The 25,702-nt window shown below is 37.6% G+C and overlaps 1 protein-coding gene across 1 annotated transcript in view; it reads left to right on the plus strand.

The window, feature by feature from the left end:
• LOC120776499 overlaps positions 1–25,702 on the plus strand; it is a 159,686-nt gene that overhangs the window by 73,077 nt on the left and 60,907 nt on the right. The window contains exons 2-5 of the mRNA XM_040107186.1: positions 485–607; positions 11,452–11,622; positions 16,951–17,098; positions 23,459–23,586. Coding sequence (XP_039963120.1) covers positions 485–607; positions 11,452–11,622; positions 16,951–17,098; positions 23,459–23,586 — 570 coding nt within the window. The remainder of the gene's footprint in view (positions 1–484; positions 608–11,451; positions 11,623–16,950; positions 17,099–23,458; positions 23,587–25,702) is intronic.

Genomic DNA, 25,702 nt, shown 5'->3' on the forward strand with positions numbered 1-25,702 from the left:
ACCCTCTCAGCTCTGCCGAGTACCCCTGCGAAAAGTTACGATATCTAATTCGTGAACCTTCTTTATGATAAACGTTCTCTATACATGATATACGTTCTGGTTTGAGGTTTGTGAAATTATTGTGAATGCTGATCTTCTTCTTATTTTGCCATGACTTTGACATTTCACATCCTTCCCGTTCTTTAAAATATTTGTTTCTTTGTCCCCCTGAACTATTAAGCCGAAGAGATGCGTTAAGGTGTATTATGTCTTGCGCATTTTATTTTATATAGAGTGATTATTAAATACACATATACATATACATATGTATAAATGCGTGAACGATAATCTTGGAAAATAATAGTTACGTTATCTGGATATGAACGCTAGAAGAATATTATCTGCGCATTGGTTATTACATATCATGTTACATATTTAAATAAATTCTTACAAACTCTATTGTTTTACACAATTTTATTAAATTTCTGTTCCCTTCTAATTGCAGGTTCTAACATAAAAGTGGCCTCTGCTATACTTAATTGTATTTTGGCGCGCCAGTTATGTTTCGAAGACCCGTCTTGTTCGGCTATCTTAGAAATAATACCCCGTGTATGTGGGCCAATACCAGGTATGTACAAGAAAAACATTCAAATCAAAATCTAATCAAATCAAAATTTATTTTATTCCAATTTACATATTTTAACATTCCATTTTAAGGTCATCAGTCAAAATTTTAAAATATTCCATTATGCATTCCGCTGTGTAAAAGCAAATTTGTTAATCAAAATTGATAAGGGTTCTCAAATAATTTGTTGTCTACAAATTTTCTTGCTAATTACTGGATGTCTCAAAATATTCCAAAAATTAAATTGCTGGCTAGACTAAATGGTGGAATTCAAGTGGTTAATGAGCGGTGTTTCAATTAATGTGCGAAGGTTAATGAAAAGGTCGCGATGATGTGAATAATCGATTAGTGCGTGTTAGTCTGTATGCAGCAAATCAATAATATATGTATGTATATGCCCAACTGAAATAATTGACCCTTCAATTAAGAGGTTATGTACTCAAACCTTAGTATCTGATACTCATGAAAAAGACAGAGCAGTACCTACAAGCAAATAATAATATAGATTCTGCAAAAATAGCAAATCATAAGGCCAATGTCTGCGCTATCATGGAAATTGTGCTAAGAAAGCTGCAGTTAATCCAGCACAAATGTTTGAGGTTATCCCCAAAGGTATAATCTATTCTACTTAGCACTTGTTTGCTTATGTACAGATACACATAAATACATAAACAAAAATAATAAATTCGTGCAGCATTTTTCCAATTGAATATATTCTTAGGCACAGCTCTTTCCACCTGTGTGCTAAATTTATAGACAGCAGTTAAGGTAACCTAAAGATATATTTATAACATCCTTCGCTTCTCAAAACTTAAAAATGTTTAATATGAATTTTATCTACAACTCGGTGTATATTTTTTGCTTTTCATTTCCTAGCTTAACTTTTGTATTCCATTAACAAACTAGCAACTTGAACTTTCAACTGTTGCGCAGTTGGCTTGGAGCACATTTATGTTTGCACAGCAGTATATACGCAACGGTTAATGTGTTTAGCCCCGTAAAGTGGCATACCGAAGCAAATTTTATTGTATGCATACAACATTGCGTCCAACTGGACTGACTCATTGTCATTAAACTGTGCTGTAAGTGAGCATGCAACTCTGCAGTGTATGCGTGCATACTTGTGCATGTTAGTATGTGACATTGGCTTTCTTGAGAGTCAGTTATGTAAACACCATGCTGGTGATTCTAATATTAATTTTGTTGCTTCAATTTACACTAACAAAGAGATTATTTTTTATGTGGTGTACAACTCTACCGTTATTATTAATCCAATTGCTGCACCTACATACATACATGTTTACTTTCGTATGCAAAGGTATTGGTATAGGTTAATACATACATATGTACTTATATTGATAGAATATATGTGAATAGCTATTAGTTGGCGAAGCCCTTGCATACCTCAATTTTTTAATGATTTGACAACTACAATTCCAATTTGATCTTTTTCTGCTAATTTTATAAGAATTTTTTGTACGAAGGACTGAAATAATAACAGTTTTGAGCAAAATTCGATTTTTTTGAGTTGCGCAGTTTTCTAATCAACTTGAAATAGTATGTGTATATTCATAAATCTCTACCTTTAAAGAAGTCCGAAACTTCGGTTAAATATATAAGAATACACATAGAAAATTTTATATCGTTCCGGTGAATATTTTCGAAGTTATACTCAAATTTGAAAAGGCGTTTCCGAGTGCTTTGGAGTGCATTCCAAACTTTAAATGCGTTTTCCTCAAAATCGTGTTTTCAAAGTCGGTTTAGCCGTTAAACAGATTAGTCTCAAACCTTAACTGTTTGCGATAGGTTTTAAATATATATGTTTACATAATACTTCTACTAATTCAGAATATATGTTTTAATCTATAAATAGTTTTTTTATAATCAATTCCTTGAAATTTTCCCTTAAAGCTCTCAAAAAAATACAACTTTTTTTGTTTTAGAAATCCCCAATTCGCCAAAAAAATTTATTTTGTTTATCCCTTCGATTTGCTTTACTAGATTTAACATTACTTTAACGAAATCTGTTTGTTTTTTTTAGTTCAGAGGATTCAGTTCATTGAATATAGTAGTCGCAGAAACATGTCGTTTTGAGCAGGAGCTTACGGAGATCAGCTGTAGTTCCTTTCCAAATAATTACTTTCACTATTACTAAGTCTTAAAATACGGTCGAAAGATACCATAATATGTGCATAAGTTTTTGGATAAAAAGCTTCTCAGAAAAAAATCTGGAAAACTCGCTTTTTTCGGTCTTATAACTGTATATAACCCCTTAAAGCTCTTAACTTTAAGTATAAAAACAACTTTAAGCGCATTTGCGAATTTTTTTATTCGCAAACTTTGGATCAGAAATTAGAATTTGATTTTTTAATGTAAATTTCAAATTTTTTTTTCTAATTAAGATTTTCGGTATTAAAAAATTAAATAAAAAATGCATTCAAATATTAATTTTTTAATATATTATTTGCAACCCTATTCTATATTATTTATTAATTGAGTGCATAATAAGCTAAAATTTTGTAATCAATAAAAACTTGATGATCTTAGTAAAATTCTTCCCTACACAGTCTATTATTGTATGCATATACAAATAAGTTGTAATATCTACATTAATATGTACATACTATATATGTAGTTGTAAAAGTATGCACAAGTGTACCCTCCCTTTAAAGTCCGCATGTTCTATATACGCGTGTGTGAATACAATACCCTTGGAAACTTGAAAGCAACACTTGCAGCTTGCAATATTACGTTATTCTTGCATATACAAAGGCGCACAGGGCGAACCACACACTGCCACTCTTTCTCCCTCTCACCCACTTGTACTTATCAACCTTGACGTTTGCATAGCCGCTTGTGTTTGTGGATGGGCACTTGTAATGAAGTAGAAAAATAAAATAAAATAAAATTTTACTATCAATATTGAAATTCCGTTGCTGGGTCCTTATGAAGTGTATCATCCTTGCGCTGAATCTGTTCGCTAGCTTGTGTGTGAGTGTGCGTGTGTTTGCTTGTTTTCATAAAAGTGTAAAATTTTATTGAACACGTTGCATGTATTGGCCAGCTTATTGTTGACCTGTTTCATAGCCACTCAGCACGAGAGTACAAGCGAATACTTGTTGTTGCCTGCTGGTGCATAATCAAGCAAAGAAAGAGCAAGGTAACTTACTTAAATGTGGCTGACATATAAAATTTGTAGTTAAAAATTTAATCAGCAAATTGATTCGTAGAATACCGATACAGTTATTAGAAGTGAATAATGTGTATACCGTTACTTTATTGATGGTGTAAATTGATTTCTGTGTACTTAGGAGACATATACAGTTATGTTTATATAAGTAGCAGTGTGTGTTGGCATATGCTTCAGTGGCAGCATCTGATAAATTTGCAGTAGCAATTTCACTTAGATTTCACTTCGAATTCTTTTTTCCGAATAAAATAATTAGAAGTTAGTGTTAACTCGGATTCAAGAACCACGCTTACAAATTATTCAATTTTATTATCAAAATAATCGTTCTGCAATTGCAAATTTTCGTGCACTTTTGTGACTTTATCGTTGTATTAATTGTGCATCGTGCTCGCAATTCGTGGAATTGTTGAAAATTTCAAGCGTACATATACATTTCACATATTCGTTCAATTGCCAATAAGGCAAATAACCGCTCGAAGTACTGCAAATATTGTTGCTGTTCAGGCAAGTGTTGCTGAAGACCGAAATTTGTCGATTCCAAGACGTTCTTAAGCATTGGGACTGTCTCAAACCACAACCTGGCGAATTTGAAACAGAATATGAGCTTACATCCAAATAAATTTGTTCTCTCTCAAGAACTGAAGTCATTGGACCAAACGTCGAGAATTTGTTGATTTTGCCTTGAACCAACTTGAAAAGGGTAACTATTATTTTAAGCAAGCAACTTCTTCGATGAGGCTCACTTTCATCTCAGTGATGCGGAAATAAACAGAACTGTCGATTCCGATGAAAAGAAAATCCACAAATTTTTCATGCACAAACATTATATTCACCTAAATTGACAGTTTGGTGTTGTTTGATGGTCTGGTGGAATGATCGGTCCATACTGCTTTCGAAATAGGGACACTGTCAATGGAGGGAACGTACAGAGAGAATGGTACAGCACGATGGTATCCAACTTTTTATGACCGCAATTGGTGGGAGTTGATCTAGAGAACATTTGGTTTCAACCAGAAGGGGCTACCTGCCACACAGCACGTGCAAGAACCGAATTAGTGCGAGAAAACTTCGGAAACTCGATTATTTCAAGAAATTGTGAATTGGATTACTTCGAAGAAGTTGTGATTTAATACTATTAGACTACTTCTTGTGGGGTTATTTGAAGTCACTGGCCTTTTGCAATAAACCAGAGTCTCTGCAAGCTTTAGAGGTTCGTATTGAGCGATAATGACGTTCTCCTTTGGCTACTGTAAAAACTCTGCGCGCAAAACACGGTCTTCTCAGATGAGGTCCGTTTCTAGTTTAATGGCTTCATCAACAAATAAAATAATCGATAGAGAGATAGGTAAAGCCCTCGAGTGGTTACGCAATTGTTTCCGCCCAAAATTATCGTTTTGGTGCGGCATGGCGACATCATCCGGCGTTATTTTTTTCGAAATGAAGCAGAAAATGGCTTAACTATCAATAGGGAGCGTTATAACACGATGTTGGCTGAATTTTCATATTATCGGCAAAAATCCGTAAACAAGTAAATTCATCCATGTGAACCCTGGTATATTTATGCACAAAACTGTATTGCAAATGTCGTATAATTAATCGGAAATAGCCGAGCTTGCTATAAAATAGCCAGCAATCTATATTTCTTCATGCACCAAGCAACTCGGCTTGGCTCTTTCATTGCGCTCGTATTGAATGCTTTCACTGAAATTAATCATTTTAATCCCAACAATTGTAAGACAATGCTCTGGCTGTCTGCAGCTGATGTGCAGAAATTCAATGCAAATGGGTTACTCCAGGTAAACACACTGTTTGAGCCAATTGTTTACAAACACATACATACATATTGGCAAGAGTTACTCTGCGTTAGATTTCGAGGCTGACGTTGTTGTTGGTGTTAATACTGGTTCCAAGATACACGAAATTATCTACGACTTATGACTGTCAACAGTGACGTGGGAGCCGGGGCGGCTCTCATAGGTGCGCTCCAAGCGCTCATAGAAGTCATCTTTGGTCACATCGTCCTTCTCTTGCGTTCCTCTATATGGCCACTGTAGTAAATGCCCCTGTACAGTCTTGGTCACACCAGAAACTTTATGCTATGAATCAATAACCTTTACCTTTGACCTGAAATGACCCACTTGTTATTATTGCATATTTGCGCGTTCGCCGCCACATAAACACCAATTCATTTGCATCGATTTTCAACGTGTCCAACACAAAGGAATACAACAAAAACGCCATCAACGTCGTCGCGGTCGTGACAGTCCTTATTTATGATAATTGCAATTTTCGTATTCGCCACCACCGCCAGCTACTTTATCATGCGCTGCTACATTGCTGTTGTTGACACCGTTAAGCGTCTTAAATATACCCTCAAACACACTCGAAACGAAATAACGAAATACTCGCACATACGCGTATACGAAGTCTATAAGACGATCGCACAAAAGGTGGCGCGCCAAACTCAACAACAGCAGCAACAACATTTAAGTCGCTGAGGAAATAAGGAAACCACGTCACAACGACCAAATGATTAAATCCCTTGCAGTTTCGGTTTCGAAGCGTGGCCTTTGTGCGTCCGAAATTATGCAGCGGCCGCCTAGAGGAAATGAGTGCATAAGTAAGTGCTCTTGCGCTCACTGTTGCATACTTTTTTGCGCGTTGGACTGCACGGTTTGCTGGCAATGCCACTCCGAGCTCCGCACTTTGTTGTGCCGCTAAAGAACTCGGACAAATAAGTCAATGGGATTCGAGTTGGAAATACGTTGAGAATTTTAAGTAAATTTCGCCTATAAGCTTCTGAATCGAATGCGCGCGAGTGTGCATGCCACTGAAGGCTGCAAGTAAACGAAGGATTTTTGTTTTGGCAGTATGCAAGGCAATCTTGTACACGACATACATATATAAGTATATATATGTTTGTTTGTGTATGTGTGTGTGGAGGGAGAGATTGCTTTAGTGAATGTGTTGCCTTTTACGAAAGTGAATTAATTGCCTCTGTTTGGCTTTCCAAACCGTAATGCAATTAAATAAATTGCGAATGCAAACAAAGCAAAATTTGAAACAATAACAATTTGTACAAAAGCACTTTTTATGCTATGGAATACAACCAAAGTGGCAACTTAAGTGGTTGCATTAAAATGAGTCTTGCCAACGTGCCTCGCATAGTTATATAAATAAATAAATATAAAAATTTTGACCGGTTAAAACAGACTACCGGTCAAAATTTTTTTTGCGTTAATGGAAGCATAAAAAGTTTGTTTAATTCTAAGTTTTACCGGAATTTTTTTAGTATTCTGAGGAATAACATGCGTTCTTACAAAACAAAAATATTATTTTATTCATCAATATTTATTTTTTCGCCTTAAAAGTAATCTCCACCAGATTTAATACACTTATGCCAACGATTTCTTCAGTCCTCGAAACACTTTTCATAAGCAATTTTTGGGATGCCCTTCATCTCCTTCAGCGAGCTTTGTTTTACTGAAAACGGGTTCCAAGGAGCAGCAATTTCAGTTTAGGAAGCAAGAAAAATTCACACGGAGCCACGTTGGTTGATCGATTGTACGAGTATTCATTGCGTTTTTAGCGTTAAATTCGATCACAATCGTGGCTGAAAGCGATGCATTATCATCGTGTGAAATTCATGAATTGTTCTTTCAAAAATTCGGCCGTTTTCAACGGAAACGTCTCAATATGGCGAATACAACTCCTTCTTGACCTTCGTCCCTCCGGAACAAATTCATGATGCACCAAACCACGAGTATCGCAAAAAGTAATGAGCATCACCTTGATTTTAGAGCGACTTTGGCGTGTTTTTTTTTATTTTCGGCTCGTCCAAAGAGATCTGTATACGGTATTCTTTTGAAAAAAATACAGTTTTATCAGAACGTGTCGAGAAATAACACGTTTCATAACCAAAATATCCACCAAAATCATTCGAACGGACTAGCGATAAATCTCGAACTCACTTGCCGTCTCTCTAACACTTCTCTGACGATTTTCAATCACCAAATCCTTCATGATTTTAATATTTTTATAGGGGAGTTTAAATTATAATTTCCGGGAATCTGTTATAAAGTGCTGAATCTTTAAGTCTTTGCAATGCTTTGGAAAAACAAACTCGCATCCACGTGACTCTGTCAATCTACATATATAGCAGCTATATGTAATAGTTTTTTAATGTAAACAATTTATTTGGGAATTGTATTGAACAACAATGTTTTCAAATTTTCATGGAAATGTCTTTCCATATAAAAATGTTTACATACAAGTACGCAAGTTGACTGATCAGTTTGCATGCCAGTTGTATCCCATAGTGGTCCAATATCGACGGTTCCGACAAAAAAAAAACAATTTCCTTCAAATAGTTTGCTGCGTATATACAGAGGGACACAGCTAAATAAACATAGCTCCCAAGGCATTTATATGTACATGGGTTGGCATTTATACATTTGGGATTCGGCAGCCCTATTATTGCAAACTGGCGACTCACAACTCATAAATAGTTCATCGACGAACTTAATTCAGTTTTTGTGATGAAGCTCCATCAAGTAACAGTTTTTATCGATGGTTTGGTAAATCCAATCGAGGTTGTAATTGTTGTAACGGTTATCTAGCCCCGTTAGGGTGGTAAGGTTCACATTAGTTGCCATCAAGGCCATCCAACATGCTGTTTTGAGGGGGTCGGACCATAGAGAGGACTGTCGTTTAGGGTTAGCCGGGCATGCAAAGAGGTGGTTAGAATCTAGTGGGGACTCGTTATATGCTGGACATATATTTGGTATATCGGGTCCGATTCTGAATAAGTAGGAGCTTAACTTTAATATAGTATCCAGAACCAGTCACTCCTTATACTCGATACAATTCGAACTCGTCGTCTGCAGTGGGTGGTGGTTAGACTCCAAGTACGCCATTCACTGAGAGGGAGTCGGTGAAGGTGCTTATGGCTCCACTGTGAATGTCGGTCAGTACATGTCTGAAGTTAGTCTGGTCGGCGTATTGTCTTATGTCGTTGACATAACTAAGAAAGGAACCTCTTGATGCTCCTTGGAGGTGGTTCCGAAACTATCAAAAGAGGAGTTGATTATGTTTCTTAATTGGGAACATACTGGCCTCTCTAAGTTGATATTCGATAGGAGGCATTAAGTGGCAACCCATTATAGTCTGAAGTGCAGTGTTCTGGCAAGTCTGAAGCTTCCTCATCTGCGTTTCAGTGCCTCCAGGTGACCATATTACTGCCGCATAGTTAAAGACCGTTCGGCCGATTGCCTTTATGTTGCCAACAACGTTTCTTTCATGGGCCATGTGCCACTGGCTAGCGACTTGAGGGTTCTATTGCGGCTCTGTACTTTGACAATAATCACGATCGTATGAGGAGTGAAGGAGAACAGGCTGTCCAATATCGTACATAAGGTCTTAGGGCTATTTACGGTCGGAATTTTAACACGATCGATGCAATATTAAAGTCATTCCGTAAGTGCAAAATTCATTCAAGGACATAAAAAATCGGCACAGAATTCATTATATTTTGAGCGAAGCGTACTGAAACCTAAAATAGCATGAACTCGACTTAGCTAGTGATGTTCGTAATGACCTAGCGGATTTTTAGAAGTCTGTCATTGACATTTATGCTCACTCATAACTCACATGTGAGGTGAAATCGCATATAGGTGAAAATGTTCACTTATTGCTGAAGTAAAAATAAAAACAAACACTCATATTTCATCCTGTCAACAGAAGCATTCTGCCCCAGCAGGAGCATTTACCTTTCAATCAATTTTAATAAATATCAAGCAAGTTAGGACAAAATTATATTTTTACAGTTAAGGGGTCAGTAGGGTAATCTTTTATCAAAAGTAATTTTTTTTTGTTTGCATTTTCTGTTCCCTTATGCCCTTAGAATTAATGTTTACCATTGGAAGGTTTCGAAAAAGGCCCAAAAATTATAATACCGCTCGACGTTCGGAGCGCTCGGAGCGAACACCTCAAACTTTGGACGCGTTTTTCTCATAAAACACTTTTTTAAACTGGCGGACATGTTTCCGGTCGAACTATTCAACCGAGTTGCTTAATTTTTTTTTAATGTTCACAAAACGCCTGTCTATCGTCCCTATATTTTTTATAATTTATTGACAATGTAATAACAAAATTTATGTTAAAAAGTGGGGAAAATTTAAAAAAAACGTTATTTTATTTATCAACATTTTTTCATGATTCTAGTAGGGACGATAACCATTAACGTACTTTTGAAGAATAAATTGGGTTTTTGTGCTTCAGATGATCCAAACGTGAGAAATCGTGTCCGCCAGTGAAAAAACCCATCTCACTCCTCCAGCCATTTCTCCGACAGATATCATTAAAAATTCCGAAACATCTTTTTTATACACTCCACGACATACCTCATGTTATGTGAAAAAAGTTCTATTGTAGAATAAAAATTTCTATGAAAAAAAATGGCAAAAAAACAGGAAAGATTACCCTATTGACGCCTTAATACAGTTACGCTAGTAGATATTTATTATGAAAGCAATATTTTTTCAGCACGGACTCAAACAACTACAACAGCTTTATATAATCTCAAATGTCTTTTATTGATATACTAAGGACGAGAATCATAAATACTTGTGTGTCTGCTATTATTTTCTTTATTTACAGTTATTATGTGACTATTATGGGATCTTCATATGAATTATATGTTCGTACTTACATATGTTCTTATATATATATTTGGGATTATGAGTTGAGTGTATTATCACAATCGAATAAGCATAAATAAAGGTTTATTGTAGCAGCTTAGCAATGACACTCAGAAATGGAGTTCTCAAGGGCAATTGCTTTGGATGTATTCTTTTTGTGCTTTTAATAGTATCTACAAACACACACTCGTTTGCATACTTATGTATACACATACGAAAGTGTAGTAGCCAGCAGACAAAATGCCATTTATTCTAATAATAGTGGTCGGTTGGTCAGGACAATCTGTTTTTCACAATATTTCATCATTTGTGGTGCTTGCGGCCTGAGCTGAGAATATCTTGTGTGTCATATGTGTAATATAATGAAGGTCATGTAAAGAATTTCGAGTTTTTACAGCACTTTAAAACTTCTATTACCGTTGTTTTTGTTACATAGCAGTATATAATTTTCATATTAAATATGAACCGAAAGAATTATAAAATTAACCTAAAATTCAAAAACTGGATTATCCACAAATATAGATTTTTTTTTAGAAATTAGATTAGTTATTACAAGAAGGTTTCTATTGTGACCTATTTTAAACTCAAGTTTGTATGGCTCGACATTCGAAAAAACAATTTTTCACTTCCACGCCGAAATGTAGGCAACCTTTGGTGAAGTATTTTCGAACTTGGCATACTTTTTGGCGCACATTTTTAAATGAAAAAAATAGAGATATATTGTTCTTATTATTTATAATTATTGTTTTCTCAATGTAATTGCTTACAATTGTAAGTTTTTATCAAGTTAAGGTTTTTTACATTTCAACATAAAGTTATAAATTATAATTATATCCTTCCGGATTTTTTTTTAAATTAAATATAAATTATTCTTATACTTAAAATGTATCTATTTTAGAAATAAATACAAAATTATATAAACATACTTTTACTACTTTTATTCCTATTTTCCTTTGCAGTGTCATGCAGTACAGTTACTGTGACGAAATGTCAAGCCGCCTTAAGGACACTGCAAGCCTTTCAGTTCTTTCGTCCAACCTGCCTTTGCAAAGAACCCGGCATGGATCCGGATTGTAATCATTTTCGTGATTTTCTCTTCGATCATCCATGTGGTTTCGTGCTCAAGAAAGGTGAGTCTAACTTCTTACAAATATTTTTATACTCTTGCAACATGTTGCTACAGAATGTAATATTTTTTTCACCTAACGGTTGTACAATCAAAAACGAGGCTAATTAATTCTCAGGGTGTCTAACATGGCCATAATTTTTTCTATGGTTTTTCACTGCCTCACACAGTCAATTTGAGATGGATAAATAGAGTATTGAAATCTATTGCAACAGAGTCTAAAACAGTAAGAAGCGTACTCTCTACAAGCAAATATACTATATCTTTCTCAAATCACTAACAGCAGTAAATACTTGTAGGCCTAGTAAAGCACAATCACTTCTCAAAAATCTGCCTTGCCTCTTTTCTAAGCAAACTTTGCTCTCCTTTTATTAAATACCCGATTAGCTAAGATACTTATACGCAATTAATTCGACGCCTCATTACACTCCTACAAATGCGCACGCTTAAAGTCACACACACACACACATATGCAAAGGCGCTTTTGGCTGCGCAGAGATGCCATCGCTTAGACGCACGCTGAGCCTCGATGCACTAGAGCAGCCGAGCAAAACACAATAAATTTCCCTAGAAACTCTATGTTGCCAGCTCCTAACAGTAAAGTACAACAATAAAAGCAACAACCACAAAGGCAATGAATGAGTGAATAGCGGCAGCGGGGCAGTAAATGAGGCAGTACAACAACAACACAGCGGCTTAAGACGACATTTCTACACTCGTATCTCGTATCTGCAGAAGTTGAGAAGATTTATTGTTATTACAAAGTGAAGCAGCGCACTTCAATCATGCGGTGAATTACGCAGCAACAAATTGTAATTTATAAAGTGGAAACACATGAGAATTCCGCGCCGCCACTTTGCGGCGAGACTCTCGGCAACGCGCCAACTCGACGCATCAGTGAACGAGGCAGATTGCCAGCGCCGCTTTATACGCACTCCAGACAGAAGCTCACAACACACACACACAGATACACTGGCACATACGATAAATGAGCGCTGCAGAAGACAAGGAAATTGAGTAAAGTGCACCTTAAGTAACTTATCCGTATTTTTTATTAGCCTGAAGTGCTCCATTTCTGTTGCATACTTACCGGCGCTTGCCAAGGTGTGAGTGCAAGCACTGAAACAAAGGTTGTTGAGCATATAGTGCACGCAAATCACTTTCGTTGCAACTACATATCTGTATATATTTGCGTGTGTGCCTTGGTGCTTGCCGCTTGCACCTGCAACGTGACAATACGCTCATTTATAGCGTCTCATCCGATTGCAGCAAAGTCAGCAGAGTAGTGAGGCGGTACTCATACGAAGTTTCCATATATTCCATGGCATATCAGCAGCAACTCGTAACGCAGTTACAGGCAGATGCTTAGTAGCCATGTATGGTAGGATAGTGGCGGTAGATTACGGTGGCAACTGCAACATTTCATACAAAGACTGCGTATTGTGGTTGCCACCAACGTTGTAAATGCCGGAGGTGAAACAAAAGCTTGATAGCAGGAATGTGAAAGTAGACAAAAGGATTGCAGTGTAGTGTACAGTTGTGTGACGCACGGTGATTGTGTGTATGTGTTTGAACAGAGAATGTATGGTACATATGTTTGTTGCAGCAGCATGTAAGCGTAATTGCAAACATGCAACTTGTGTAAAGTTCATAAAAGCAGACACACATATAGTCGTAGACAAAAAATATTCACTTTTTTGAAATATTTTTATTTAAACATGAAGGCAGTATAAAGAGTGGCACTCTTATTATATAATTCCAATATTCCTATTGTGGTACTATTTCTGTAAATCTTTGAATGTCATAAAAGTTGTTCATAAAAAGTGGATGATCCATTTTGAGGTTCCCTACTTTATTAAAGAAAAATCACAAAAACTTCAAATTTAATGGGGAATGTTTTATACCATTCGAAGGAACATTTTTTGTCATTTATTTAAATAAATTAATTATTATTTTCAAATGTTGGTCGCAGCTGCATCTCAGTCACTAAGTCCATCCGATGACTCGTTCGAGCATTTTGACTAATAACTGGCGAATGGCACTCATGCTATTTTGCTCCAAATCCTGAATCGAAATGGGATTGTTTGCACAGACTTTAAACTTTACATATTCTCACAGGAAAAGGTCTAAAGGTATGATATCATACGATCTTGACGCCCAATCGACTGTTCCAGAAAGTGAAATTATCTGCTCACCGCAGTGTTCTCCCAATAAATCCACTGATTGATGCGATGTGTGAGAGTGACGCCATCTTGTTGAAACCAAATGTCGCAGAGAGCACGGGCATCAAATAGTCGGTTATCATGACTCAATAACGGTTGTTATTGACGGTACGTCATCACCGGCATCATTTTTGATGTCTTAAATATGGAACAATGATTCCTCGGGCCCACAAACCACGCCAAACCGTTATGTTTTCTGGATGAAATGGCAATTCTAGAATCTCTTCATGTTAATCTTTGTCCCAAATGCGGCAATTTTGTTTGTTTACATATCCATTGAGCCAAAAATGAGCCTCATCGCTGAACAAAATTTATCTCAAAAACTTCGGATTTTCTTGGAACTTTTTAAAAGCCAAAAGAGCAAAGTGATGTCGCTTGGGAAGGTCGAGCGGCTTCAGTTCTTGCACAAACTGTATTTTGTACTATTTCAATTTAAGATCTCGACCTAAAATGGGCCATGTCGTTCCATCCTCAGTACGAGTTGCTGCGAACGGCGCCGAATCGACTCTCCACGGTTTTGACATTTTGTAGATAAGTATCAATTTTGGCACGAAGAGGGGTGAAGCGTTATATTTAGCCAAAAAAAAACTTCAATTTCGATATATGGACGACGGTTTAATGCCGTAAAAGAATTAAAAGTGGCTATACAGCGAAAATGGGCTTCAATCGTCATGTCAAAGTTAAATCCTTTGCTTGAATGGATGCCATGCCGACTTCAAAAAACAAGTCAAAATCAGTAAGAGAGAGCATATTAATTATTGAAAATCTTAATTCATCAAAATATTTAATTAATATTTTATTTAATTTTTAACACTATTGAATGTATTAAATGAAACTAAAGCTGTCCCTGGTAAGAAGAGAGCAATCAGATATCCCGAAGGAACCTAACAACAAGAAAAAACGTTAACTTCGGCTGCACCGAAGCTAATATACCCTTCAGTTCAGTTTGTATGGCAGCTATATGTTATAGTGGTCCGATATCGGCCGTTCCGACAAATGAGCAGCTTCTTGAAGAAAAATGACGTTTCCAAATTTCAAAACGATATCTTAAAAACTGAGGGACTAGTTCGTATACATACAGACAGACAGACAGACAGACAGACGGACAGACGGACATGGCTAAATCGACTCAGCTCAACATACTGATCATTTATATATATATATACTTTATAGGATCTCCGACGCTTCCTTCTGGGTGTTACAAACTTCGTGATAAACTTAATATACCCTGTTCATGGTATAAAAATGTTACCGATCCACCGTCTCGCCCTGAATATAACTTAAAAAATATATACTGCGTTTATATTATATTTTATGTATTCCATCCCAACAGAGCTGACCAAAAGACAAAGAATGAATCAAGCCAATTTCGGCTGAGCTCTTAAGTAAACCGAATGATACAAAGCCTGGGCTATAAAGCGAATGAGGCAATACTTCCCAGCTGTTGTTTTCCTAATAATTTTTAACCAATCATCCTACATGAATCCTATATGCTGAACGTTGCCATGAAGGAATATTATTGCTTCTTGTCTGATAGAAAATTAGGGCATTTTTCGGCAACTACTTGCTTCAATTTAATGAGTTGTTGTTGGTAGCGCCCTCGCATTAATGGTTTTACCCGGTTATAAAAGCTCATAATACACCAAGCCCTTTTAACTTAACCAAATACAGAGCTTTTATACGCTTTTAGGGTAGTCGTAAAGAAGACATTTTTCATCACCAGTCACAATCCGATGCAAAAACGACTTCTCTTATGACATGCAAAATCCTTTCAACGTCTCTTTGCATCAATTCATATGACATTCAACTTTTTTGCTTTAGACTGTTTGAGTGATTCGCTTCACTTGACTTCTTGTGTTTGCCAACAATCTTCATCGTGCAATTCTTTCAGTGCCTCATATTTAAACTTTCTGGGCACCCAGGCCGTTTTCGACTTCGTACACAAAATTACCACTTTTAGGTGGTGCAAACCAGTTTTGGCAATTTTCCTCAGCTAGAGCATGTTCATCATAAATTCCACCAAAATACGATGACTTTTGACATATTAAAACTCAATTGGGCTTCAGATCCAAATTCATTTTGGTTTACGCTTCAAATGAATGTACTGAAAAAGACCTATAAGAACAGAGCTTTTCAAAGCATGTCCGGAATATTGGAACAATGGAATAGTAACAAGTGACGCTATCTGTAGATAAACCACACATATATGGTTATAGACTCTACAGTCCCTATACAACTTCTAATTTCGCAATAATGAATATTGCTATAAAATATATAGAAATTTATTTCGTAAGTCAATTTTTTTTAAATTTTTATTATTAGCTAGCCTTAATAAATATCATATATATATACATGCTTATATAAGCGTCTTAGTATATTCCCGTTTTATAGTTTAATAAGCTATAATTAATTTTTCGAGTAGAAAAAAAATCCTGCTTACTAACCTACTATGACAATACTCCAAATGCTCACACCGAAATTCTAGTACCAGCACACGAAGATAACGATTTTTCTGCTTAATTCGATTTTGGTCTCTGCCAGCCTTACGCAATTTTACGTTTTCCATATAAAATCAGCTACAACAATATATGTATGTAATATAGTATATGCTCAAGCAGGTGTATGTCTGTGGTTGTAGAAGGATATGTGTGGCAAGAAAGCTCAAGTGCCTCAAAGTAATTTCCGCCTAATGGCTCTCCAGCTACGTCGTAAGTGTGCGACAACAGACGGCACTAACACATATGCCTCACTATAAAATACCAATCTTCTTCAGTAACAAATTCATAGTTGAGAGTGTATGTGTGTATGTACATATACTGTTTTAAAGAAAATGAAATTGCCAAGGGCCACCTAACGTATATATGTGTGAGTGTTTGTATGTGTGAGTTGGGTTGATGTGTAAAAGATTTCCCTATAACCGAAAGAGTTGTGTGCTTAACTCTTAAATTCACTTTGAAGAGAAAGTCAAGCAGTTCTGTCGAAAGTTGCTTTAAATATTTGTTGTTGTATGCTATGCAGTTTAAACGTATATAAATTATATTGTATATAAAAATAAAAATTATACATTGTATAGTTAAATAATTTACAATATATTTGCTTGTCAATTGCAGCCGAAAAGGATCCATATCCCATAGATGCATTGCCGACGTGCAATCACGCACTGTCTGTGTGTCAACAGGAGCGCAAATGCCTCAAGCTTTTCGAGGACTTCAAGGCACATTGTAAGGTGCGAGACAATAAATGCAAAATGGAGAACAGGTAATTGAATGAAAATCGATCACATTTATTACGAAAAACAGTGGTGAAGTAAGAGATTTCAATTTTAATTACAGTTTTAAGTTGAACTCAAAAATAATGAAGACGGAATGTTGACAAGAACATTGTCTTGTCCTCAAACTGAAGAAAATGTAGAAATGGAGTAGATACATTTTCTGCAGTTTTAGAACAATATTAATTACATAACTGTAAAGACTACCTTACTTTCAACTAGAGTTTGCATTAGGGTTTCCGACAGCTGAATTGTTGGGGTGCTAAGCATTAGCTTAAAAAGTCATTCAAGAGTGTAAAGTGTACAGAACTCTCTTGAATTATGGGTAGAATAATGGGCGTACAGAACTCTCTTGAATTAAGGGTAGAAAAATATGCGTGCTCGCTGATTTGAGCACTGGATTGCTCATGAAAAAAGTTCTTTCCAAAGTTCAGTAGGTGTGCTGTGACGGCTTCAAACACATCCCATTTCCTACTGAATATTCTCTTAAGAAGTAGACTTCTTCTTACACTTAAGAATGCTTCAAAAAATTAACTTTTATCCAACTCTTCACTTCAGGTAGAAACATTTTAGCTTTGAACGCCACATCGGTGTTCACAAATATTTTTTTTCTCAACCTCTATTCTGTCGTTGTCTTTTTATTCTCAATATGAAAATGTCGCTACGTCTCCGCTCAGAGTTTACCACAAGAATTTGTCCTGCAATCTTTATGAATTTGCTTGCGGAGTGGACGCCGGGATCTGTTGCGCGGATCTAGATCTCAGGTGACCCCTAAAGCTGACAAAATATTGCAGTGTCATTCTGGCAGAAATCTTTGCTGTTAAGAAAGCTGCTGAGGCACCTAACAACATAGGAAATGACAGGATGACAATCCGTCAGAGATTGTTCATAGAAGCATAGAGGTATTAGATAGCTTGACTGCCGGAGAGCAGCTGCATTCAGTATATTGGGTTCCAGGCTACAAATGCGCTCCGGGAACGAAATACTTGTAGCTGATGAGATTGCCAAAAGTGCCAACCACTCGACTATCGACACAGTTCAGGAAGTACGCAAGTCGTTAAAATCGAAATTTCCGAAAGGTATCACTGACGAATCAGGTTGAATCAGAATATCTTAGGGCATGCAGGATCGCCAAGATCATGTGTAAGGAAGCGTAAGGAAACCACGCAAGCTTTCTATGAACATAATTTCGGAAAGACTGTCGGACGGTTGTCAGTCTAGTCACAGGTCATAACTTACTAACATTACATGTGAACCGTATGGACATTATTAACTATGTAGACCATGTAGAATGTGCAGGGAAGTAGATATGAGAGATACGCTAAAATACTATCACTGCTTATGTTCGGTCTTAGCTAGAACAGAGCTTAATTGGAGATTCCAAGTGTATGCAGCTACGGAGTGGAGGTCTGCCTCTACTTCCTCCGGCGGGTACTTCGTCGAATTCTTTCAGAGCTGGATTATTTTGGTCCATTTGGAGGACAAGACTTAACCAGCGGAGCCGCTGTCTCTTAATTCATCGTATGTCTCGTATAGCTCACCGTTCCATCGAATGCGATATTCGCCGTTGCCAATGCGCAAAGGATCATAAATCTTCCGCAGAGCCTTTCTCTCGAAAACTCGGAACATCGACTCATCAAACCATGGTCGTCAACAAAAGGGGGTATATCGTCTGAGACTGTTATTTCCTTTTCAGTGGGGACAGTTTTTACGTAGCGGGTCTCAAACCCAGCGCCAACCCTGGAGAGATAAATTTAATTAAACGAAATTCATTTTCATATCAAAAAATAAAGTTGCCGGAGAATCGTCTTCGGAAGTACCTTTGTCAGACTTTCTACAGGTTAGATAAGCTTATTTTAATATTTAAAGTCGAAGAACTGAGTTTACCATATGTTCTTCCCCATTTAAGTTTATAGCTCGGGATCTACTCGAACTTTACAAGAACAATTTGAGTGTTCTTTAGTTATAAACTCCAATCAACCATAAATCGCTCTTATAGATTATCTAAAGCAACTTTTCTAACGAACTTTAGTCTACTCTTGCTTCTGCAACACGGTCCATTTAGAGTTCACACTCCAAAAATGTTACATGTCTCAAAATGTTTTATTCCGAACTCTAATAATTTCACGAAGTTCGAGACTTGTTAGTTTTGCATATCAACAAAACTTATCACATTCAAACTTTTGCACGACTGTCTGGCAGATAACAGTAATGACAAACAAACTACAATAAGTTCAATCAGCTTGCTTTGTTCTGCCAGTGGCGCCGCCGACTTAATTAAATCTATCGCCATTCGTGTCAACAAGCCGCAGTTAATTAGCCCACCCAACGGCGCTGCCGCCACACTTCAAACCCAATCGCTACTGCGGCACTACACGCACTTCGCACCGCCATTCATGTGGCAGCAAGTCGCTGCACTACTCAACAACTATTAAAATCAATTATTATCATCGATAATGAATTCTACATAATTAATAGCCGGGGTAGTGCCAACAGCTGTGCGAGAGCACATGCATACACACACATATACCAACCGAGGTACGAGTACAATGCAGGGCGCCAACACCCCCACTCCGTCTGTATACTTTCCTTTCTTCGCCGCTTTTCGGCGCTGCACCCACATCCGCACCCGAGCATATGCACTGGGCGAAAATAAAGTTTCCGAGTTCATAACTGAGTTCACTAGCACTTTGCAGATGCCACGGAGGTCCCTCAGCAACTTGCCATTTACATTGAATGCTGAGCTGCAGACATTGCATTCAACATAATACCGGCAATGCGGAGGGGAAGACTGAATAATTTATTGTATGTATATATAGCACTTGTATGTGCGCGAGATCCACTGTGAGTAAATGGGTGCAAGTATGTATTTGGGACCTTCTCGACTTTAGATTTGTACGCTTACGCTCTCTGCTACGCACACATACAAACATACACGCCCTTCCTCGCATAAAAACTTATATCCGAGGCAACCCCTTGCATTCAGTTCTAATTGAAATTTGATTGGAAAGAACGCCGGCTAACCTCCAAACCACAACACACTGGCGATTGCATTGTAGAGTCAAATGGAAAAAGTTGTGCTGAAAAAAACGCTCGGCAAATTTAGTCACTAAAGTCATATAAGTAAAGGAAGTGGCAGGCAGGCAGACAAGGAGGGTGGCTCGGCTGCAGTTGCAAGAGTGAAAGTTCTCTTGCGTTTGCATGTGTATGTGTGAGTGTAGTCGTGTTTGGCAGTTATGGAAAAGTTTTGCTGCCCTCAATTACGAGTGAATCGCTTTATTGCCGCAAGTTGCTCGAGCTCGAGTGCATCATATTTGAATAGTTGGACAAATTGGCGCTGTGAAATATTCTTCTAACTATGATATATCGTGGTGTGTTTGACTGCACAGCGGTAAATAAAAAACGCCCTTGCGGACAGAGCGCAAAAGCAAGGAAAATTAGAAGTGAGTGAAGAATACAAAGACTTCTTTTTAATCGAATAGCAAGAAATAAAAAGAGTTTGTGGGTATTCAATAAATTTTCTCATCCGAACATATTGAAAAATTAATAAAAACAAATTTAACTGGGGTTTGCAAAAATCTTCAAACTGTAAAAAACTTATTTTTATAAAGAATATAGTTATTATATTTATTGGTGAATAACTGCACAAGATGTTGTCGCCGTCCATGCATCTGAACTATATATATAGCAGGATGAGAATAATGAGTGACTTATAGAGTTCGGTCTTTGTTCGTCTCGAGAGGACTTTACTTCTCAATTGTCACCTCAATCCGAAGTAGCACCTGTTTGCAAGGTTTGCAAGAGTTATACTGCTTTGAGTTTCTTGGCCGAAGTTATGAATGTCAACCGTGACGTGGTCGCGAGTGAGTGCGACGTCTGTTTGTTTGATGACAGGAGATATTTCGTCTTGCCCTCATTCATTACCATACCCATTTTCTTCGCTACCTTATCCAGTCTGGAGAAAGCAGAACTAACAGCGCGGGTGTTGAAGCCAATGATATCAAGATCATCGCCATACGCCAGCAGCTGTACAATCTTATGGAAGATGCATCTTGAATTATTTTCTCCAGTAGTAAATTGGGGAACACACAGACTCAGCGGCATAAAGGCAGCTCATTTTCGTGCTGTCAAAAGCAGCTTTGAAATCGTCGAAGAGGTGGTGCGTGTCGATTCTCTTTTGACGAGTCTTTTTCAAGAGTTGGTTCATGGTGAATATCTGGTCAGTTGTTGATTTGAGAGGCCTAAAGCCGCACTGGTAAGGTCCAATCAGTTTGTTCACGGTGAACTTTAATATTTCACACAATACGCTCGATAGAACCTTGTATGCGATGTTGAGGAGGCTTATACCACGGTAATTGGCGCTGATTGTGACGTCTACCTTTTTGTGTATTGGGCAGAGCACGCTTTCATCCGACCATATTCTACAAAGAAGCTGATGCATGCTCTTTGTCAGTTCTTCGCCGCCGAGCTTGTATAGCTCGGCTGACAATCCATCGGCTCCCGTCGCTTTGTTGTTTTTCGGTCGGGTAATTGATATTCGATCTTTTTTATGGCCGGCCAATGGAACATCCGCTCATGTCAATGGAGAAATTGGGTTCACCATCTCCTGGTGTTATGCTTCCACTGCCATTCAACAGCTAAAGAAGTCTTCCTTCACAATTTTTGGTATGCTCAGGGCATCAGTCACCTCTGGGGGTTGTACAAGAGTATGCTCCGGTCTTGAAAGCTTATGTTAGTCGCCGTACGTTTTCGTAAAAATTTTGAGCCTTACTCCTGTCGGCCAGCTTGTCAAGCTCATCGTACTCACGCATTTCGGCCTATCTCTTTATTTATCTGCAAATGCGTTTCGCTTCCCTCTTCAACTCTCGGTATCTATCTCATCTGTCTCCAGAGGATACAGGGTTTGTCCGGAAAATAATAGGACTGATTTTTGTCTGCCGCGACTGTACTTCGGAGCGTGCGCGCACCGATTGAACTCGGTAGAGGGCGTTCCTAGCTAACGAACGAGCGGCTGGTAAGCTGTCTCCGAGCACCTGGAGAGTCAGAACAAACATTTTCGCGCGACGTGTTTTTGTGAGTAGTGCAAGCTGAAAATACAGCGCTCATTAGAGCAGAAGTACGCGATTAAATTCTGTGTGAAACTCGGTAAATCTGCGACAGAGACGTTTGATATGATCACTCAGGCTTACCCAGATGTTGCTTCAGCAAGAAGTGGTGTGTTTTTTGGAGGCCGCTGAAAACGATGCTCATTATCTTTTTTGACATCAAAGGCATCGTCCACCATGAATTTGTTCCTCCTGGACAAACCGTCAACGCCAAATTTTAAGAAAGGTCAGTTGGGTCCGACAAGACATCGCCGTCGATTGGAAGTTGCATCACGACAACGGCGCCCTGGTTCACACCGCCTTTCTTGTGAACGGCACAACTAAGGCCAAATCTCAACACTTCCGCAGCCGCCCACAGCTGATTTTTGTTTTCTTGCCGCAAGCAAAAGCCCGATGAAAGAAGATCCAAGCAACATGTACCTCGGCTATTAAGGCTATTCCGGAGAATGCCTTCTGTGACGCCTTCTATGCTTGGAAATCGCGCTGACAGCGCTGCATCGACGCAGAACGGGTCTATTTTGAAAGTTTTTTAAAGAATTGTAACGATTGTTCAAGAAATTTTTTTAAGTCGACTCAGTCCTATTACTTTCCGGACAAACCCTGTATGCACTATTTTTCTATCATTTCTAATATAAGTTCTTCTCTCATTACAAGAGTTTCATATTTTTGAAAGCGGCGAAGAAGTCCATTCCAACCTTTTTGGAATATATACAGCCACTTTATTTACCCCTTCACAAATATGCTTTTTGTTCCCCCCAAAACTATTTCAGAAATGATGATGACTAAAAGCAAAATGTATAGTTATAACAGAAAGCTTCAACTATACATAATGAGGTGATAGAGTTATAGTTAAGTTAATTTGGGCTTTTGTCATATTTTTCGAATCATCTTTTCAGCGTATGGAAATGAGAATAATTGTTGCTCTTGATTCAGATACGCTTCAACCTCTGATACTTACTGATGTATAGATAACATCTCCTCTCGAAATAAGCCTTATGGAACTGAGAGCCTTTTACTTAGATAGCGGTGATTTGGTAGGACTTTTTAATCAATCACTGCAAACCCTGCATTTTGAATGTCATTGGCCTACAGCGGCTCAGTATTTAAATTTCTCGTTGAGTTTTGACTTTAAGGGAGTATTTTTAATGCATAAATACAGAAAATCTTTCAGCTATTATATATGTATATTTTATTACATAAATCGACTTATATATTAATCACATATATTTTCTTCATCCAACACAGAGATGCTTGTCACGACTCGTGGACAAATTTACGCCTCTCGCCCATGTTCGGCTGTATCTGTCCGAATAATCATATGAAAAAACGCTGTGATCGTATATTTAATATAGTTAATCACAATCCGTGTGTGGGTAAGTTATAGAAAAAAACAAAAAAAAAGAAAACAAAAGCAAAATAAAATAGTAAACCAACAAATAACGCAAAGCAAGAAGAAAACACATAACAAGCAGCAAATAAAAGTATATTGAAGCAAAGTAAAATATAAGCAAATAAGCAAACAACAACTGCAAAGCAACCATTTGTCAACAGCACAGCGTAAATTGTGCAAGAGTAGCGTAAAAAAGATATTTTGCAATTAATTCATTTTGGATAAGTAAACCGAACAAATAAGAGAAAAAGTAGTCAAAGTAAAGGAACAAATATGATTTTTGCACCGAAATCAGCAAATGAAAAAGATAGCAAAAAAGCATTGAAACTCGCAACGAGCGCAAACAAAATCAAGAAAAAAAACAAAGCAAGCATAAGCTATGCAATTTGAAGTAATTTGAATTGTCTCTACAAAAGAAATATGATTTTTCAAATTTTTAATTTTTGTGTGTTCCGTTTTTATTTTGCGTTTCGTGTCAACTTTTGTAACTCTAACCACTCTTGACTACCTCGTTGTTTATGATTTGTTCTTGTTTTTTATTATTTTTTTGTTTTTTCTGTTTTTAGTACTTTTATTTTCGTTCTCCTGCGTTTGGTTCCTTTACTTTACTTCGTACTTCTTACTCATTGAATTTTTCCATACAATCGCTTCCAAGAAATAAAGTATCTTTTGAAAAGTAAACAACCAACAATCGCACGCTTCTGCATCAACTCAAAACTATGCGACTCAATTTAAGACTACCTACTTACTTATACTCCAATACCAATATGTAGCCTAACGAACACCGCAAAGCAAAAACAGAAAAAAGCAAAACTGCAACAGAAATGTAAAAGTAAAATCTCAAATCTGGCAGTTTTGCTCACTTTCACCCCAACACACACACACATAGACGCATATGCATTCGCATCACGCTCACCGTCATCACTCCACCAGCTCGCCACTATCTCGCCCGCATTGCCATGCATACACAAATCACTCGCTCACGCACACACACACACATACACGCACATCTGCCGCCGCCAACAGCCAGCTCGCTAACCTTAAGTTACTATGCTTCTTCGTTCTTTGTCATTGCATCCTGCACTCTACTCACTCAATCAAAACAACTACCCCGCACCGCTGTGTCACCTGCTCACCCTAGTAACGCTTGTTCGTCCACCCAAACCACGCCACCAAAGCTTTCTTGCAAGTATTCTTTGAATTCTAACTATCACCAACACAACAGACCTGTTTGCTACAGTATTTCAATCTGCTCACCTTCGCATGCCTGCTTTGCATCTCTGACACTGCTGCATCAGTCATCTAAATTTACACTTTACGCATCTCTTTCGCTGCTTCTTCCGTATGCTCTTTACAATCTAAGCTTCTTCGCACGCTCGCTCGTTCGCTTGTTTGTTTGTTTGTAGCTAAAATACTAATAATCATATATGTATATAAATGTATGTGTGTGTGTTTGTTGTCTTCGCATGTTAGTGTGGGTGTGTGTAGTTGTTGTAGTAATTTGTTGGCAAGCAATTGCATCTATAATTTTAGCTACAGTCAGCAACACAATTGTTGTTGCAGTTGCTGTCACTTTAGCTATTGTTGTTGTTGTTGTTGCTGTCAGTGTCACCATGACAGTGGCTGTCAGCAGCATCGTTAGACGCTGCATGTCAACATGTTGGCTCACCTTAGTACATAAGTCAACAACAAACACCTTTGTCACATTTAATCGCACAGAAATATTTATACACAATACATGCACACGTACATTTGTACATATGTGTATATGTGTGTGGCAATTCGTCTAGTGCATTTCTCATAGTTAGCAGCTGTGATTGGTTTGCTTTTCCGTATGGCTTGACACAACATCTTCTTGAGCATGTCTGTTTTCTTTGTGTTGTTGTTATTGTTGACGCATCGCATTCATGTGGCTGACACTTTGAGTTGTCCGCCGTGTGGGACTTTGAATTATAAAAAAGCGGTAAATTATATACGGAAATTTACCTATATAAATTCAGAGAAGCAACAACTCGCTTGCACAAATACATACATGCATACATACATACATACATAAATAAGGTTAGTAAATTTAGCTGTGTGTGTTTGTTTGAGGCATG

The sequence above is a fragment of the Bactrocera tryoni genome, chromosome 1, assembly GCF_016617805.1.
Source record: "Bactrocera tryoni isolate S06 chromosome 1, CSIRO_BtryS06_freeze2, whole genome shotgun sequence".
Taxonomy (NCBI): Eukaryota; Metazoa; Arthropoda; class Insecta; order Diptera; family Tephritidae; genus Bactrocera; species Bactrocera tryoni.